The sequence below is a fragment of the Zalophus californianus genome, chromosome 1 (genome assembly GCF_009762305.2).
Source record: "Zalophus californianus isolate mZalCal1 chromosome 1, mZalCal1.pri.v2, whole genome shotgun sequence".
In the NCBI taxonomy this organism is placed as follows: Eukaryota; Metazoa; Chordata; class Mammalia; order Carnivora; family Otariidae; genus Zalophus; species Zalophus californianus.
The window spans coordinates 137,355,340-137,375,511 of NC_045595.1; the positions used below are offsets into that span (position 1 = coordinate 137,355,340).

Here is a 20,172-nt window from a genome sequence, read left to right on the forward strand (position 1 = left end):
TATAAATGGAGCCAATACAATTTGCTCTGCTTACATGACAGGGGTGTTCTGGGTCTCGTAAGGCTGTTACTGTGAAGGGGCCGCCTGAGGGGAAAACAGTGCCCGAGGGTGAGGGCTGGGGCATGCCCATGGCCAAGGGGGTTTTTCTGGGATTGCCCGGCTGATTGACTTGTTCCTGCAGAGCCCCTCATTTCTGAGTCCTGTTTGGTCAATGCTGACTTTTCACTGTCTTTTAATACAGATGCCTGTCTTTTAGTGGAAAGACCATGAACTTTTAGAGTCAGACAGACCTGGGTTGGAATCTGGTTCTGGCACTGACTGACCTGTTGACCTTGGGGAAGCCCTGTAACTCTGCTAAGCCTCAGTGTTTTCATTTTCTCCAGTGGGGCTGTGGATACTATGCCATAGTGTTGCAGTGAATACGAAATCCGACATTGCAGCTAAAGTGCCTACCATATTGTAGGCACTTCTTAAATGCTCCATTCCCTTCTTCTTGAGTTCTTTAGCTCTCATAGCCATGGGATCAGTTTTCTGACCTGCCACAAACCCCCCTCCCCCATTTCATGACCACACGTCCGAATTTTTCTCCCTCTGTGTACATTCTGTCACTTCCCACATTCTGCAGCTCAAGGCAAGCGCCCATTCTCCCCAGAGCCACCCGTTCCTGAAGTCCGGGGTGGTAAGAAGCACGATTTGGTCTGCCCATAGATTCCAGGAATGGTCTGGATGTCACTTACATTAAAGAGTCTCAGATGAGGACGTGAGCTCGGGTTGATGAGTCATGGCCAGTGTTCCACTCTGCCATCTCTCCCTGTCCCACACTGCCTCCACATGACCTCCAGCCAAAGGGGTTACTCTCTGGTCTCTGTTCAGAACACTTCCTGTGCCTTTGGAATGACTTAGTTCAAATACCATTTCTGCTGGTCATCCCAGCACTCCGTGAGTGAGAGAGAGATTATTCTGCAGAAAACCTAGGTAGAGACAGGTTTAGTGACTTGTCCAAAGTCACCACGAATGGGGGGAGACCCAGGTTTCGTGAATCCCTAGTCCAGTACTTTTACCCCTTGTCCCGGATATCCTTAGCACTGGGCTCCATAGGAAGGAACTATGGATCCCTAGTGGGTTGGCAAAACCCCAGGGGTGATTGCTTAGACTCACTAAGGTAAATAAACCCAATTATTAAGAAAGAATTTAATGTTTTCCAGAAGATACAGACATTGTTTGAGTTCAAAGTACTTCCATCTTCCATTCAGTTATGCAATAAATTCTGGGAAAACAAAGTAGGGCTTTACCCAGATATAAAGGGGACTATGAGGCTCTATTTTTGTAAAAAAATCCTTTTGCCAGGACGGTCAGCAGTTCTGTGCATGCTTATGCTGAAAAGGACATGGATTATGGAATCAAGTGCTCTTGGATTTGAACTTTAGTGCTATCATTTACTCAGCTTTGTGATCCTAGGCACTTCTCTTAACCTCTCAGAGCCTTAGGCCACTAATCTATAGATACGGAGATTGTAACACCTTCCTGGCTAGTGGTGGTCAGGCCTCTCTGCACAGCTCGGGGGATGCCCTTCCTACTAGACTATCACGTACATACATGGTGCCGGCTGGAGCTGTGCGTAGCGGGGCCCTGGTCTATGGAGAAATTAGGTGAAATAACCCCTTACATACTTGATGCATCTTTGCTTTTATCTCCTTAATTTGTCACGTGTCTGCTGTCTTACCAAGATTTCCTCTCCTTTACCACAAGGTGAGGCAGCTTCCTGCCACTTGATAGTGCTCTTGCAGGGTACTCTGTGAAGCCGGGTGTTATGCTGTAAGCTAACCATTGGTTTTCTTCTCAAGCAGGAGTCCAACATCACAGCCCTTAGAGAGATGCGCCACAGGTCTATGGCACTGTCTGTGGACAGAGGTCTGGCAATTTTAAAAGGATGCAGGGCCCCTTAGGATGGTAGGCAGTTTGGATTCTTGCGAGGTAGACCAGTCATCCTGCTCTTCTTTTTCCTCCTAGTGTTCTCCTAGTTTTTCAAGCATGCATGTGTTCATTGAACACACAGCATAGGGCCCCAGGAGTCCAGCGGTGTGTAAGCTATGGTTCCTGACCTCACCAAGCTCAGGGTGCAGTCAGGGAGCTACAGCAAGACAACACAAAACTAAGAGTCAGGGTGTAAAAAGGAACGGCAGGAGAATACAGAAAGTGTTCATGGCTCGGAGAGGAAAAGGGGAGCGTCGGAGGACTGCTGTCTACATTCAAAGCCCAAACTGAGGCGGAATGTTTACTTCAAGTTGTTGCAGGCTGCAGGCCTGGTGGGAGGTAGACCAAAGGCTGGAAGTGAGTCTCCTCACTCTGACTCCATTGCCCAGCTCATCACCCCACCTCTTGCCTGTCACTGCTTTTAGATTTTGTTCATATCGGGTTTTTTTGGTTTTTGGTTTTTGGTGTTTTTTTTTTTTTTTTTTTTTTTTTTTTTTGCCTCATCCTACCTTTTCTAGGCTTGTTTTCTGCTCAGAACAGAGTGGCTGCTCTGAACACATCTTTCATTATGATTCACACCAACCTGAAGAAAAAGTTCAGCTGCTGCGTGCTGGCCTTTCTCCTGTTTGCAGTCATCTGCGTGTGGAAGGAGAAGAAGAAAGGGAGTTACTATGATTCCCTTAAGTTGGAAACAAAGGAATTCCAGCTGTTGAGAGGTCTGGAGAAACAGGCTGTGACTTTGAGCAGCACCCAGAAGTCCCCCAGGGGCCGCCAGGCCCTCAGCAGTCCCCGGGGCCCAGCCAAGGCCAAGCCTGAGGTCTCCTTCCAGGTATGGAACAAGGACAGCTCTTCCAAAAACCTCATCCCCAGGCTGCAGAAGATCTGGAGGAATTATCTGAATATGAACAAGTACAAAGTGTCCTATAAGGGGCCAGGGCCAGGTGTCAAGTTCAGCGCAGAGGCCCTGCACTGCCACCTCCGGGACCATGTGAATGTCTCCATGGTAGAGGCCACAGATTTTCCCTTCAACACCTCTGAATGGGAGGGTTTCCTGCCCAAGGAGAACATCAGGACCAAGGCTGGGCCATGGGGCAGGTGTGCTGTTGTCTCATCAGCCGGATCGCTGAAGTCCTCCCAGCTGGGCCGAGAAATAGGTGGGTTCTGGGGTGTTAGCGCTGCTCCTCTGGGGCCGGGTGTGTGGTTGGGACTGGAAAGGAGCGGCCCAAGTAGCGCTTGTGACCTAGCACAGTGGGCCCACCTCAGTGTTTTGCAGGCTTCTCACGTGACTGAGAGGTACCCTGGGGGCAGCCGAACGGGTGGGGATCCATCCAGGCTCCCGGCATCTTTATCAGTGAGAACAGCTTTGCTTTTCTCTGTTTTAAATAGTGCTCTTCTGGGGCGCCTGGGTGGCTCAGATGGTTAAGTGTCTGCCTTCAGCTCGGGTCGTGATCCCGGGATCCTGGGATCGAGCCCCATATCGGGCTCCCTGCTCAGCCGGGAGCCTGCTTCTCCCTCTCCCCCTGCTCGTGCTCTCTCTCTGTATCTCTGTGTCTCAAATGAATAAACAAAATCTTTGAAAAAGAATAGTGCTGTTCTACAGAAGATATTGTTGGAAAAGTGAGTTCTGCCACTACCCGTAGGCACCACACTGGAAACTGACTTTTAAAAATAATAGAAGCACCGATTTCTCCTGTCTCTTCTGGTCCTTAAACTCTGTAATTTTACTGGCTAGTTGAGGATTAATTGTGTCTCTTGGCTTCAACTACCTGAATAATTTTCAGGCTTTCTGTTTGAGGATCATTAATTAGAGTAGGAATTCTTAACGTGGGGACTGTGGACCAACTTTAGGGGGTTCACGAATCCCTAAAGCTGTGTGCAAAATCCCTGTGGATTAGGTGTGCATACAGTGTGCGTGTGTGTGCGGTAAGTCAGTCTGTACATTTTTCCAGAGAAAAAGTCCATAGCTTCCAGTCGATTATTCTCAGAGGTGTCTGTGACCCAAAAAAGGCTAAAAGTCACTGGTCAGAATATATCAACTTGCTTTTTTTTTAAATCCTTCACAGTTAACAAAGATGGAAGTGGCAGTAATCTCTAATAAGAGATTACATAGCAGTCCCCATAGACAAGGGGGTTCAGAGAAATGAGAAATCTCTCCAAAACACACATGATCCCATCACTTGCTCGCTCAAAACCCTTCTAGGACTCCTGGCTTAAAGAATGAAACCCAAAGTCTTGATTGTGACCGTCCACATTCTGTAGGAGTGTACACATGTTTGTAAACATGTGTACAACACAAAGCTTAGGGCTTTGGGCTTAGGGCTCCCTAGTATCCTTATTTTGAGAGAATGTGTTTTCCATTATTGTGAAATGAATCAAGCTAAAGGAAGGAGAGCACAGAAAGCCTTGCTCTTCTCGCAGGCTCTGGAAGGTATTGGAGCAGGTAAGGTCATACGTCTCCTGTTTTATTCCCTTCCTGTGACTGCCAGGAAAAATGGTCTGAAACCAACCACAGGCTCTCAAAGGAAGAACAGGAGAGAGGACCCAAATTGGATTCTCTGGAGCAGGAAGAAGTGGTGAGATCACATTCTGTGCCTTCCCAAATAGGCAGCACTCACTAATAAAGGCTGCCAAGATAACTGGCCCCACTCCAACTTTTGCTTTTGCCTTTTTGGTTTCTTTTGGACTTTGTTTTCTAGAAGCTCAGTGTGACTAGTTTTTGTTCACTCGTAATGGAACTAAATTCCTTTCTTTCTTCCTGATTTTTGCTCTATAACAGTAATGTTTCGAATATCCCAGGTGCTAGCGGATCCTCTTCTTCCTGTAAACTCATCACTGACAGCCTGGCCAGAACTGGGTTACGGTTTCCAGCAGAGCCTGATACTTCTATGAATCGGAACTACAGTCTTGATGCACTCCATGAAAGTTTGGAGTGATGTACATACACAGTAAAATAATCTTTTTCTCTAGACTACAGTTAGAATTTCAAGTATGTATTTCCCTAGAAAGACTTTGCTCTTGAGATGTAATGAACATTGCATGTTGGACTTCTGGTGTTCTGCCCTTTCAATAGGGCATTCCCCTGGGCATTTAGTCCAACAGATGTTTTAAGGAATTCATTCATTCTTGTATTCATTCATGGAGCTTTCAACCTTATGGAGCAGGAGCTTAGAATACAAAGGGGAAAGAGACGGGGAAGGCCCTTTGCTGAAGGCCTGGGACTATCAGGCAGCATCCCAGGCGCACGGCCTTTCCACTATACCTGGAATTTGTCCCGCTTATTGCTGACTATTGAGCATATTGGATGGCTTTAAGTTGTTTGCTCTTAAAGCTGTACTGCTAACAGGGTTTTTGCGCAGATGACTTAACTGCCTAAAGGGGAAATATCCACAGCTGTGGGGCTAGACCAAAGTAAGATAAGTTTTGTGGCTCTTTTTTGTCCACTGCAAAACTGTTTACTGGAGGGATTGTAATAATGTACTGTGTCTCCAGCAGTCTCTCAAGCCAGCCAGCGGTGGGCACGGCCATTTTCAATTATTTTTGATACATGTACCCGTAAGGTATCTTAGATTGGTTTGAGTTTTCAGGTCAAACAGTAGTGTATTTGAAAAACATTATGACCGACAGGAGTAATGCTTACCGTGCACCTGCTGTGAGCCTAGCGTGCCTTGCCTTTGAATCCTCCCAGGAATTCTGTGATATGGGGACGATTATTGTTCCCAGTGAACTGGCGAGCTAAGTGTTGAGTCTCAGAGATCATACAGCTGGTAAATAGTGGACTAGGACTTGAAACTGGGGCTTTCGACTCCAAGGCCCACATGCTCATCCCCTCTGTTCTTGCGCCTGTGGTTATGGCTTTATAATAAAATTTCTGGTGTGATGAATCCCTTGTCAGGTTAAAAAAAAATCCCATGATATTCTTGCTTGCTTGCTCTCCTACAGGGAAGGAGAAGCGCATTCGGAGTTGAGGCAAAAGCAAGAAGCAAAGCCTGCGTGGGGGAAAAGTGCAGAGTGTGTGGGACCCTGCAGGGTGAAGGGGGCTGACTAAGGCCAGAAAGGTAGGCAGGGGTCAGCTCCTACAGAATGTGGACGGTCACAATCAAGACTTTGGGTTTCATTCTTTAAGCCAGGAGTCCTAGAAGGGTTTTGAGCGAGCAAGTGATAGGATCATGTGTGTTTTGGAGAGATTTCTCATTTCTCTGAACCCCCTTGTCTATGGGGACCGCTATGTAATCTCTTATTAGAGATTACTGCCACTTCCGGGTGAGAAGTGCCAGGCCTGTTTGAGCGGTGATCGTGGTGGTGGAAAGAACGAGTTTGATTTGAGAAGAGACAGAAATTGGTGTCTAACTAGAAATGACCTTGAGTGACAGGCGGGAGCCAGGGTTTCTAGCCTGGAAGCAGGCGATCTCATATTACAGGGGAGCATGCTTCTGGAGGAGTACAGGTGCTGTGTCGGAGGTGCTGAATCTCAAGTATTTGTGGATTTCCCTGAGTAGATATCTATGCAGTTGGGTATTTGATTCCAGGGAAGGGTCAGGCAGGAGGAGATGAAATTGAGGAATCATTTGTCCCGAGGTGACAGGTGCAGTCCAGGAGAGAGGGCTGAGGAGAAAGGCTGGGGAAAGTGTACATTTAATAGACAGGGTAAAGCACAGGGAAGGCGGAGACATTCAGAAGGCCAGTGAGAAGGCCCAGGGAGAAGCAGGTGTTTGCTATATGATGGAAGGCAAGCGGAGTGGAGTTTGGGCAGATTTGGGGCAGATGGAGTTCTTGTGCAGAGTGAGGACTGAGAAGACATCCTTGGGTTGTGGAGCTCAGAAAGTATGATTGTTTATATCAGGGGTCAGCGAACATTTCCTGTGAAGGGCCAGGCAGCAAATATTTGTGGTTTTGAGGCCATACAGTGTCTCTCACAGCTCCTCAGCTCGGCCGTCTTCATGCAAAAGCAAACTAGACCATAGTAAATGAATGGGCCTGGCTATGTTCCGGTAAAACTTTGTTTACAAAAACAGAGAATAGGCCAGATTTGGCCTTCAGGCCATAATTTCCCGGCCCGGATCTATATTATATCGAGTTTACCTAACCAGGACCAGAATATAGCCTTCCAAATATGATTATATGATTCATTAAGCTACTTTGAAAATGTAAAAAAAACTTGGTCTAAATTGTGATAAAATTTCTTTCATAACAATTTCCAGCTATTTAGAGTTACTATACCCAGAGGCAGTGGGTTTTGGTGTATTGATGAATTCACTAAGGAGCCAATTCTGTTGAGTAATCTAGGCATGCAGTTATGTCCTGTGCCTATCATGGTGCATTTATTTCTGCATTTTCTAATTTGTGTCTTTTCCTGTCCTCTAATTCTAAGTTCAACCGAAGTGGTGGCCCCTGTTTTCTGCAGCCTTCCCCTTGCAAAGGCTCGTTTGCCAGGCTCCTGGGAGCTGTGGATTTCTCCTGGTGATTTCCTGGAGGCCCATTTGATTTCAGAACTTCTTCCGCCTTCAATAGCAAAGGACAGTTTGGCCAACAAGGATGCTCTCCTCTTTCTTTCTGAACTTAGTGGCCTGTTTGAAAGTTTTCTTCTTCGACTGATTCTTTTCTTTCTTAGAATAAAGTCCAAACTTCATACCTGGCCTCCACAGCCTGTGTGGCCTGGTTCCTGCCAGCTTTTGTAGCTACGTCTTTTCTTTTTCTTGCCCTCACTCACTTGTCTCCAGCCGGGTCCTTATTGCCGTTGGGGTCCCGACAGTGCCGCATCCTCTGGCTGGAATATACTTCCCTGAACCCTTCCCATGCTCGGCCCTCCTTTGGGTTCAGCTCCGAGGTGTGTCCTGAATCGTCACTCTCTCCAGAGGACATTCCCTCAGCATCTCTGTCACACCGCTTAGTTTATTTGTGCCATAGCATCAGCCACAGTCTGTCATTACCTCAAGTGTCGGTGGTTGTATTTATTGGCTTGCTCCTTGCTGTAGATTGCAAAATCTCTGAGAGCAAGGACCTTGTCTTTCTTGTTCACGGCCATTGTCTCTGGCACCTAGAACTGTGCCTGATGGGGAGGAGGGGCTTAATCAGTATTTGTTTAGTGAACAAAAGCATTTTCTTTTCTTATGGTCAATACCAAGGAGGGATCGTCAGCCTCCTGTGCTGGGTGTTCTCCGTTATGCCTACAAACCCACGCTCCTCCCTTTTCTGTTGGACTCTGTGCCCTGGGAGATTGAATCTGGGACCGTGTGAACTGGGCTTCCTGGCCCTCTGGCTTTTATGTGGGGCCAGACAACAGAAGTGCTGCTCCAAAACTGAGAAGGAGGAGAGTGAAGTCGGGGTGTTTGTCCCCCCCAGCTCTCTCCTTGCAGAATACCCATGGGCTGCTACTTTCCCTCGGCTCAAAGTTTAGCCCCTTTCAAGCAGCCTCTCTGTCTGAGGCCTGCTCTCTCTCTCTCTCTCTCTCTCTCTTCCCTCAGGCCGAGAAGTCAGAGGGAGGGACGAAAGAGCGGATGGGGTATTGATTCCCTTCTTGCCGGCTGGACGTTAGCAGGAGCCGTGTTCCCCTCAGGGCCACCACTCCCGACAGGTGGCCATCTTCAGTTCAGGGCCCCTGCTCTTCTGGCCACATCAGATGTGGGGGGTAGTAGGGGCCACTTCTGCAACCGACCCCGGGGTATTGGCCGTTCCTTGTTGATTTCTTGAAATCCTACCTACAACATTGTAAATAGTCCTTTTATTCAGTGACTTTGATTCTTAGTGACTCCATCTGACTTTGTCATGTGGTGGTCCTGGGATGCCCACACTAATAATTTGCTCACCTGTGAAATGGGGAAGCTGACCGAGGGACGTTTCTGATGGATCTGCATTTCTGGTGTGATTACTGCTGGGTTACTTTTGAAGCCAGTGACCGATACTGACAAACGTGTTGCAATCTGAGTTGTGTAAAGGTGTGCCTTCTGCCCTCTTTGAAGTTCAGGGTGCCTGCCCTGTAAGCTGATAAAGTTTGGACTCTGCACATCTCATATAATTTTCAAACCATCTTGATGAAATTTGCCCTAGGATTGAGATAGGGTTATTTTTGTGACTAGATTAGATATGTCTAGATTCCTGAGGTTCAAAACCTATGTTAGAAATGAAATAAAGAGGGAGGCTTTCATCCCTTAATTCTGTGAGTATTCTTTTTTCAGATCATCTTGAATTGAGCCACCCCAAATAAATTTCCCACAGGGAGGGAACTAGAACAACAGAAAATTGGGCTGACCTCCAAACCTTGTGCAGATGTCAGTGGTGAGCCTCAAACTTGCTTGATCAAGTCAGGTTGGGATGAGCTCCTAGGACATTGGCTCAAGGTTGAGCTAGATCTTAAAAGTCATTAGTTCTCTCCCCCAGAAGATTGGTCAGTGCCACATAAAGAAACTACTCCAAGTCTTTCAAACTCTGCTGAAACAGCTACGGGACAGGGACCTAGAGCCAGGGAGTAAATGGATTTTTAAAAACATGGTCTGTTTGATCTTGCCTGGATTTAGGACATTGTTTCTGACAAAGAGTTCTTCTTTTTCGACAGAAAATGTGGGATTCAGTTTTGATCTATGACCTCCTTTTCTACCTCTGTCAGCACCCGGGCTTGTGACCCTTCCTGGGCCTCAGGTTCCTAATGGTACACTTAGGGAGTTGTCTTGGAAACCATAGTAAATCCCTCCCATTTGCTGAGCACTGCAAGCTTCTCCGAGTGCTGTGGGGACATTGCACTTGTGGGTGACACTGAGCTTATGGTCGCTTCTTCCTTTTCCTGACGGGGATGGAAGTATGACCTACTGGTAATACCGAGAGAATATTTGGGCTGCTCGTTTGGTGGCTGGGATTGCTATTCCACGTGAGGCAGCACACCAGCCCCGGGCACCTCTCTGCTGTGCTAAGGCACACTGGAGTCATGGGAAGGGATTTCAGGGATGCCCAATATGAGCCTCGTTAGCTTCTGCAGGGGCCAGGCGGACAGTGGGTCATCTGTCTACAAACTGCCAGATTGCCCCGTACAAATATGACCCTTTCCCCTCCGATGGGGACCATGATGGGATAGAGACTGGGAAGTATGATTCTCTTGCCCCTCCCCTTCTTCCTGCCCTCTCTCCCTCCAGACCTTCCTCTGTTCCTGCATGTTGCTGGTGCTCATCACCTCTTTTCTGTTTCCTTGTGGTTTATAGATGATCATGATGCAGTCCTGAGGTTTAATGGGGCGCCCACAGCCAGTTTCCAACAAGATGTGGGCACGAAAACCACCATTCGCCTGATGAACTCTCAGGTAAAATTTCTTCTGTGCAGATCTGGAGTGAGAGAAGGACCACAGTGTGGGCTCTAATGTAGACCCCACCTGCTGGAAACACATCAGAGCCGCCAAGTTAATTAAGTCCCATGACCTTCCTGAGTCCTGGAGTCCAAGACCCAACCTGGGGACGTGTTCGTGATAAAGCCCCTGTGGCATTAGGTGGCATTAACAGAGGTGTCCAGTGCCCCAAGAAAGGAGAGTTCTGCTGTCCCCATAGCTGCCAGGTTTTATCTGGACTATTGCGTGAGGGACAGCATGGCAGAGAATATCAGAGTGAGGAATGCTGGGGAAAGTAAGAGAAGCAATGAATGTGGGCGTGTTTGATAAGCTGTAAAATAGTATACAAGTATTGTAACACATCATCACTAGATGATGATGTGTTACATGGCGCTCGGATTCACGTATTGCCTCATGAATTGCCCTAGAGAATTAGTTTCCTGAAGTATTTCCAGGTAGTACACGCTGATTTCTCAGAACTAATGGGGACTTGAGGAATACTCTTGCCACAAAGTTCTGTTAATAGATTTTAATTAGTGGTAAAAAACAAAAACAAAACTGGATGACACATATATCAAAACTAGCGTGAGAGGTCTGCAAAGCCATTCACCTCACTCATGACCACCGAGGTTTATTGTTTTCTGTGTAAACACATAAACCTCAGGTGTTTTTATGTCAATGTGTAATCTCTGTACATTGCCTAGGACTCCACGGGCATGGAGCACATCCTGGGAGTGATCCTAAGTGCCCTTTCAGTACTGTTCCAATACACCCGCATTTCTCCACTCCTCTGCCATAAGGCTCCACTTCTGTTTCTCTCAGATCTCTTCACTGCCTGCCCCTCAGGAACTCACCAGCTGGGCCGAAGCTGCTTCTTGCATGGCCCACTTTCCATCTGAGGCCCACAGTCCTAGGAACCTTTGTATGAAGGAACTTGGATTGATCAACTTAACTTCTTTGCAAGTGGATGCCATCTTGTTTTCTGTTCTTTCTCAAATCCCTTGATAATGATAGCACTTTCTGTCATTGTAATATCCTCAGTGGACTCTGTGTGCTTTCAATTGCTATTTATTATTCAACCTTATATTTTGGGCTTTTATATTACTTTTATTATAAACTATAAGAGGGCAGATTAAAAGAAATAGATTGGTCAGCAAGAGACTCTCTGGAGGACATGGCACCAGAGCTAGACTTTGAGATATGGGCGGGATTTGGAGAAATAGTAATAGGGAGGCATTCTAAGAAGTGGTATTGGCAGGACAGAGACTCATGGGAAATGAGGGGGACATCCAAACAGGTATGGCCGGTGTGGGGGTGGGGATGGATTTGTGTTGCCCTATAGAGGGAGATGAGGCTGGAGCTTCGTGGCTGCTTGGACTCTGGCAAGTCTAGAAAATCAGGCAGAGGAGGTGGGATGAGCTTTCCCTTCTTTCTCCTTTTCCTTTTCGTGCCCCAGAGAAATCCTGGAGCTGGAGAGCACCTCAGGAAGTGCTACAGTGTAACCTCTACTTCTGTGGTTCCTGAATCCACCTTTGCCTCCCTCCCTCCACCCCTTTCACAAATATGGACAGGACCGAGTAGAATGTGGTAGTCAGTACATAGATCTGCAGTAAGCCTGCCTAGGGTTGAAACCCTGGCTCTGCCTCTTAATGGCTAAATGATCTTGCATCAGTTACTTATGCCTCCATTTGTTCATGTGTGGAGAGGGGAGAATAGCAGTACCTTCTCCACAGCACAAGGTTGTTAGGAGGAATGAGCGAGAAGACCATGCAGAGCAGCTAGAACCCGGCACGTACGTCATGGAGGATAGCTGTTCTTACGTTCATGTGGGCCGACACTGAGATGGGTTTGGGGGATACAGTGGGGAGCCCGGCAGGCTGGGCCCCTTCGTGGCTCACCGCCTACGGCCACAATCAATCCTCACGCAGAGAGATAGAGAGTTGCAACGGAGAACTACAAAGGACAGGATCAAGGTGCTCCCAGAGCCCATGTCAGGGACGTCAGGAGCCTTGAGGAGATGAGACAGCCGTGTAGGCGTGGAGGATGAGACGGGCTAGGGTCTCTCCTGAAGAGACAACAGCCTAGGTGAGGCCACGTGTGGGAGGGGGCAGGCCAGGGCCCCGGGGGCAGGGGGGTGCACGGGGTGGGGGGGATTGTGGTGAACACAGAGGCTGAAGGTAAGGGGGAGCCACGTCCTGGCGCCATGGTCAGGGGATATTCTCTGTGGCACGATCAGACTTGCACTCTGCAAACGTTGCTGGCATCCGCCCTGTGGCCCACGGAGAGACACAGTTAGGAAGCTCTTGCAGGGAAAGACTGGCAGTTGCTGCAGACGAGAAATGAGGGTGAATGTGAGAACGGACTGCATTTGAGAGCTATTTGGCGTGTGTGGTCCAGAGGCGTTCGCGGGGCTGCGGCGAGGGGTGAAGGGAGAGGGGCCGCCGGTGCTACTGGGTTGCTGGCTCATGTGGCTGGCCGGCAGGAGTCCCTGGGATTGCAAGTGCTTGAAGACGTTTTGGCTTGTGCGGGCTAGGGTCAGACGGAGGGCGGGATAAAAACTGGGGTTCTGGATAGCGTTGATCTGAGCTGCCCCGTGGATACCTGTGAAGAGATGTCAAGTAGGCAGCTGTACAGAGGGGGCTGGAGTTCCGTGGAGAGCTCTGGGCTGGAGGGCAGAATTTGCCAGTCGTCTGTATCTGTGAGGCAATGAGATGGCGGGGCCGAATGAGAGCATGAGGGACAGCGTGTAGACAGAAATTCTACGCAGGGGCTTTGGGTAACAAACACAGGAAGAGGGGGGTAGTCAGCACCGAGGTGAGGCCGAAAAGCACTGTTCTCTCTTCGGCAAGAGGGAGGCCACCCGTGACCTTCAGCAGCAGCTGCCTGGGAGAGCTGCGAAGCCAGAAGCCACACCGGGGCGTAGGGCGAAGAGTGCGTGGGGAAGGCCAGTGCAGATAGTTCTTTCAAGAAGGCTAGCTCTGAAGGGCAGAAGAGCAGTAGGGCAAGAGCCATAGAGAGTCGAGGGTCCCAGGGCCCTTTTCTGTTCTTTTCATTTTTTTTTAGATTGGAGAGAATTGAGTACGTTTAAAAGTCAGTGGGAAGACAGTCACAAGAGGGCACATACTGTACGGGTGTACTTACCTGAGGTTCCTGGAGGAGTCCGATTCGTAGACAGAAAAGTAGAACAGTGGTTTCTGGGGCCTGGGGGTGGTGAGGAATTATCATTTAATGGTTAGAGAGCTCCAGTTTGGGTAGATGAAGAGGTTCTGGACATGTATGGGTATGGTGGTGATGGTTGTATAACAGCATGAATGTACTTAATGCCACTGAGCTGTACACTTCAAAATGGTGGATATGGTACATTTTCTGTTATGCGTGTTTTACCACCATAACATTTTTTTTTAAGTCAATGAGGAGAAACCAGTCGATGGAGAAACTGAATATACTGAAGAGAAGGGACAATAAGTAAGTGATGGGGAGGAGGGATTGATCCAAAGCCGCACCAAGGATCAAGCCCCACGGGAGGGAGTCAGAAGGGAGGAAGGCTAGGAAAGGTGTGCTGGAGGCCGTTTGTAGTGGAAGGATGGAAGGGCTGCTGTTTTCTCCGCAGAGTAGGATGTAGAGAAAGGGAGGCGTTTCGTCAGGAGGCTGAGGGGAAGAGGGGTTTCTGTAGAGGAGGTTTGAGCAAAGAAGGTTTGGCGTGAGGGGAGCAGAGGAAGGAGCCAGCCAGAGGAACGGAGCAGGATTTCCAGGCCGTGCGGACCACTTTGGGGCTGGAGAGCGTGACTTCGGAAAGAGTGGGTATGACCTCCAGATTGGTAGGTGGCAGCAATCGAGAAGAGGGAGCATGGAGCCCTAAAAAATCTCTTGGGTTTGGGAGGCTATACCCCCTTCTTAGGCATCTCTTCCAGGTGGTGAGTGAAGAGGTAAATCTCCATCCCGCAAAGATTTCATTTAAGGCCACGTAGGTTTACCTAAGAAGCTCTCTTCCAGGTCGGGGAGAGAAAGCCCACGTCCCGTGCATGGCAAACAGGGTGTCCTGATTGGACTTCAACCGGCACATTCTCAGATCACTCCCTGGGGCTTATCCTGAGACCATAGCTGGTGCCACTTGTTCAATACTTCTTCTGTCTGAGGCCCATACGTATCTTATCCTACGGGACCTCTAGGACAATGCTGTGAGGTGTGATTACCAAGCACCACTTTCTGTGAGGACACCAAGGTTCACAGAGTCTGAGTGACTTGCTCAGGGGAGGGCAGAAAGGACGAGAGAGAGGTGGGATTTGGATGGAGGTTGGTTTGCCAATTTTCTGGAAGAGTTTCTATAGAATTGGTATTTCTCTTTTTCTGAATGTTTGGTAGAGTTGCCAGTAAAGCCTTCTAGGCCTATAATTTACCTGGTGGGAAGTTTTTTAGCTACAAATTCAATTTCTTTAATAGATTTAGGGCTGTTCGTGTTACCTGTTCCTTTCTGACCGAGCTTTGGAAATTTGTGTCCTTCAAGGAATTTGTTCATTTCTTCTAAGTCATTGAATTTATTGGCATAACTTGTTCATAATACTCCCTCATTATCTTTTTGTAAAAGATTTACTTATTTCCCTCATTATCCTTTTAATGTCTGTAGAATCTGACGTGATGTCTGATGTGATAGGACATCCTTTGTGGTGATTCAAGCAGTACTGGAATTCACAGAGCTTGAAAGGACTTTGAAGATCAACAAGCCATGAATTCATTCCAGAAGTTCTTATTTAGTCACCTGCCCTGTGCCAGCCTCTATGTAGGGAGCTGGAATTGAGCAGCCCACAACAGCAGTAAAACAGAGACAGACATGCTCCCTGCCCTTGCGGAGCCCAGGGTCTCCTCGGGTCATTTCATTTTCCAAGCGACACAACCCAGGCCTGGGAAGAGAAGATGGCCCACACAATGCCCAGAGGGTCATGGCAGGCCCAGGGCAGGACGAAGGCCTCCTCACAGCTGGGCTAGGCTCCTCCCTGGCTCTCTGCCGGCACCATCCCCGTGCACATCTCTCACTCCCATCATCCTAGTTGCCCATCTCACTTTTTGCCTGGCTCTGCCACCATGACGTCTGGTCTCCGAGAGGAGGTGTGTTCGTCTGTTTTGTTCACTCATACGCCCATGTGCCAGGACCAGTGCCCATTGCATAGTAAATGTGCAATAAATGTTGAATATCTAGAGAAACTTCTGCTCACTCAGTGGACGGACTGCCTCCAAACTCTTTAAAAAATTTTTTTGAGCTTGTTATTTGGAAATACTTTAATACTTTCAGAAAAGTTGCAATAATGTCTAATACGAAGAATGCCCGTATATGCTTTATCCAGATGCACTTACTATTTTTTCATTTTACCCCATTGCTGTATTATCTGCTCTGTTCATTCTTTGTAATATTTTTTCATTTGAGAGCAAGTTGTATATATTGTAGACATTAATTCCTAAATACTTATTATGGGCAGAAAATTTATGTCCCCACCCCCAGCCCCAATTCATATGTTGAAGCTCTAACCTTCAATGTGATTGTATTTGGAAATGGGGTCTTTGGGAGATAAATATAGTTAGATGAGGTCTTGAGTGTGAGTCCCCCCATGATGTCTGCTATGTGAGGAAGGCGGCCATCTACAAGCCAAGACGAGCACCCTCACCAGGAACCAAATGTGCGGGCACCTTGACCTTGGACTTATTCAGCCTCCAGAACCGTAAGAAGTAAATGTCTGTCGTTTAAGCCACCCAGTCTATGGTATTTTGTCATAGCAGCCTGAGCTAAGATTTTTGGGTTCTGAGAGGAGGAGTTTTACTATGATAAAAACCTAACCATGTGGAGTGACTTTGGAACTGGGTAATTGGTAGAAGCTGGAGTCTTGAAGGACATGCTAGAAATATAGACGCTAAGGGAAATTCTGGTGAGGGCTCAAAAAGAGTAGAGGAGAGCTGGAAAGAGAGCTTCTGTCTTTTTAGAGAATATGTAAATAATTGTGAACAGAATGTCGGCGGAAACATGGATAACAAAGGCCCTTCTGGTGGGGTCTCAGATGGAAATGAGGAACATGTTCTTGAACAATGGAGAGTGATCTTTGTTATAAAGTGACAGAGATTTTGGCTGAACTGAGTTCTATTGTTCTGTGGGAGGTAGAACTTGTGAGCAAAGAAATTGGATGATTTACGTGAGGTGATTTCTAAGCAAAGTGTTGAAGGACTGGCTTGGTTTCTCCTGACTGCATTGAGATGTGAGAAGAGACAAATGAATTAAAAAGGAATTGTTTAGCGAAAAGGAAACAGAACTAAAGATCTGGAAAATTCTCGGCTTATCTCTATGGCAAAAAAATGAGAAAGCTTGTTCTGAAGAGAAAATGAAGGGGTGGCCCCAAAAGCCATTTGATAAGGAGATCAGCAACGGTGTGAACCACAGACCTACTCAGCCTTCCCAGCAGAAGCGCTGTGAGCTTGAGCTGAAGGGGAAGGATACAGGACAAAGTAGGGGAAGGCTGTATGCCTCTTAGGTCCCATAGGACAGGGCTATAGAGCTCTTGGGCTATGACTGGGTGTTGTTCTTCACGACAGGAAAAGCATGACCCCAAAGGTGATTCAGAAATCACCAAGGTTGCATCCTTGGTTTCAAAGGTGGGAGGCGGGCCTTGGTTTTAATAGGCTGGATGGTAGCTGCTCAGGGCCTTGGGGGTGTGACTGCGGCCTGCCAGAGCCGCAGAGGTGGGACCACTACCCCCGTGGGTCCAGAGGGCACAGCACTGAAACAAAGAGGATTCTTTTCAAGCCTTAACATCTAGTGGTATTTACTTTTCTAGGTTTTGGACTTTCTCGGGACCTGTCACCTCTCTCTTCCTTCCGATTTCTCCCTTTTGGAATGGGAATGCCTATCCTATGCCATCCCACCACTCTATTTCGGAAGTACACAGCTTTTCTGGTTTCATAGGTTCACAGCTGGAGAAGAGTTTTGCTTTAGGATGAACTGTCTCACTCTTACCTGCTTTAGACAATATTCACATGAGACTTAAGACTTCCGACTTTAGAGTTGATGCTGGAATGAATTGAGACATCGGGGAGGTTGGGTGGAATTAATCTATTTTGCATGTGAGAAGGATGTGCTTGCTAACTGACCTAATAATATCTTTTATGGCATATATTTTTTTTTTCTTTCCGTACAAGATCTAGTCCAGGATCAGGTAGTGCATTTAGTTGTTGTGCCCGTCTCGTCTCCTTTCATCTGGAATATTTCCATAGCCTTTCTTTGTCTTTTAAGGCACTGGCATTTTTGAAGAATAAAGTCCTTCAAAAAAAATACATAATTCGGGGTTTGTCCGATGCTTACCCAATATGAAATTCAGTTCATACCTTCCTGGCTGGGATGTTGGGTCCTCCTAAGAGCATCACATCAGGAGGCCTCCAATGTCTGTCTGCCCCTCAGCTGATTTTAATTTTGATCACCTGGATAAAGTATTGTCTGATTTCTCCACTTTTATAGTTATTATCTTTCCCTTATAGTCTGTGGGTGAACACTTTAACACTGTGCCACTGTTCTGCTCCTCATCAAAATCTCCTCCTATATTTAGCACTCCTGGCTCATTTTTGCCTGAACCAGTCTTTACTAGGATGGTTACAAAATGGTGGTCTTCTCACTATAGCTCCCCCTGCTCTGCGTCATTGGGCTGGCGCTCAGAGTTCTACTGTGAGCGAGAGCCCTTCCTTCTCCTCCTCCATTTATTTCCTCCCACCCTCCCCTCCTTTCTTTCTCCATTTATTATTGGTAAGAACTCATGGATTCCTGTTTCTTCAATGGTTTGTAATTCATCACTGTTCTGAATTACTTTGGCGTTCAAATTGTCTTACACTTGGCCAGTGGGAGTTCCTTGATGCTGGCTCTCATCATTTTTTTTTTTTTTAACACTCTGGTATCTACTGGCATAACAGGATATTCCAGTTAATTTTTTTCTTATCTGTCACATTTTAAATGTTTCATCTTTATTAGTTTTATCCGAACGTATGTATACACAGTGTTCTGGATCAGAGACCTATTTCTTATTTAATACTTTACAGTAGATAATGAATGTGCTAGTCCCTCTTTGCCCAAGCTCCTCCTCCCAGGGCAATGCCCTGAGAGCCATATCAATTATCCTACATGCCTAGCCAGATACCCCATAGGCAAGGGACAAAAAGTAAGTGATCCCCCCTCCTCCATGACACACACACCTCTTATAAAGGCAGGAGGTGGCTGTCCTCTACCCCTTCTAAAAGGGCCCCCTTCTTACTCCAGCCCTTTAGAATATAAACACACTCAGATGTGATACTAGAGATGTCTGTAAGTTCCTGGGCTCCTTTCCTCCTGCACCAGCCTTCCTGGCCTCTTAGCATATCTCTATATTAACCTTGAGATGTCGTCTGGGCTATAACCATTTGGCTTCTTGGGGAGGTAAGAGAAGTTTCATTAGGTTTTGAACCAGAGCAGAGCAATTAACTAGACAAATAGCTACAGAGTTTATTCTGATGGTATATGAAGAGTTTAGTAGGAGTCCAGGCCTTTTTGCAGGAGCACTGAGATACCGAGGAAAGTTTTATTTCCTCATGCTAACCTCCCTTAGCTCTGGGATATGTCATTTTTTCCAAGGAGTCTTGGCTCTTTTAAATAAAAGTTGATATTAGAAACCAAGATCTGGGTGCTAGGTGGTTCATGCCTACTGAGGTATCTTTGCTTCTTGGCCCTTACAGTAGGGAGAGCTAAGAAATAGAGCATGTATATGCACATGTGTATACCTGTCCACACACAGTACATGTACACGTGCATTCGAGTACTTACTATATACATACATATGCCTGCGTGCGTGCGTAGACACATGCATATACATGCAGATATGCCTGTTTTAGAAATGACAGGCCCCGACCGAGTTCAGTCTGTCCACATGAGGTATCCCTTGCCTTCCCCATTCTGTATTTGCATTCCCCCTTCTCTCACAGTGAGAATCCTGCTTCTAACACCTTCATCCGTTTATTTATTTGCTCGCATTGGTAATACCCCTAAGATAGTTTGAAATTGCTTTGCACATCTCTCCATACAGCAAGCCCACCAGAGAGAGTTGAGGTTGGGTTTGCAGTTTTCCCCAACACCCTGCCCGAGACTGAGGTTATGTAGTCACATAATGTATCCCTAAGTTACCTGGATTCGTCCTTCTGTTTCTCTCCACTGAGATTGTTGAATTCATTTGAAATTCAGTTGTATCCATTTTGTTTCAGTTTTCGGGTTTTCTTTTCCTTCTTCTTTTTAAATTATGCAGAATATTAACATGTTTCCCAAATTCAAAACTATCCAGAAAGGCATACCCAGAGAAGTGTTAACTCCCTCCTAAATTCCTGCCACCCGATTCCATCGCCACCCTTGGTAGGTAGCCACCTGCACTGTGTTCTGATTTGTCCTTCTGTATTTGTGTCAGTCACGATAAATAGATGTACGGGGCACCTGGGTGCCTCAGTTGGTTAAGCGGCTGCCTTCAGCTCGGGTCGTGATCCTGGGGTCCTGGGATTGAGCCCCGCATCAGGCTCCCTGCTTGGCGGGAAGCCTGTTTCTCCCTCTCCCACTCCTCCTGCTTGTGTTCTTTCTCTAGCTGTCTCTCTCTCTCTCTCTCTCTGTCAGTTAAATAAATAAATAAATAAATAAATAAAAGATAAATAGATGTACATATGCTTTCTCAATTCCCCTTGTTTCTCACACAGAATGTAGTTCAGTGGGCTCTATATGCTCTTTTGCACTGTTTTCCCCCAGTATCTTCTCGAAATTACTCCCTATCAGCTCGTAGAGATCTTCCTCCTTCTTTGTCATAGCTGCATGGTACTCCTTGGTAGCTAAGTTTCATAGATCATTCTCGTAACCTCTT

The 20,172-nt window shown here is 47.0% G+C and overlaps 1 protein-coding gene across 14 annotated transcripts in view; it reads left to right on the forward strand.

Annotated features, from left to right (window-relative positions):
• The window catches only part of ST6GAL1 (ST6 beta-galactoside alpha-2,6-sialyltransferase 1), a 159,462-nt gene that overhangs the window by 127,273 nt on the left and 12,017 nt on the right, over positions 1-20,172 (forward strand). For 12 of the 14 annotated variants that reach the window (XM_027582045.2, XM_027582048.2, XM_027582042.2 and 9 more), the window contains 2 exons: positions 2,493-3,128; positions 10,161-10,258. In XM_027582045.2, the coding sequence (XP_027437846.1) occupies positions 2,543-3,128; positions 10,161-10,258 (684 nt within the window). In that variant the 5' untranslated portion in view covers positions 2,493-2,542. The remainder of the gene's footprint in view (positions 1-2,492; positions 3,129-10,160; positions 10,259-20,172) is intronic. The other 2 variants (XM_027582041.2, XM_027582054.2) reach the window with 2 other exon arrangements.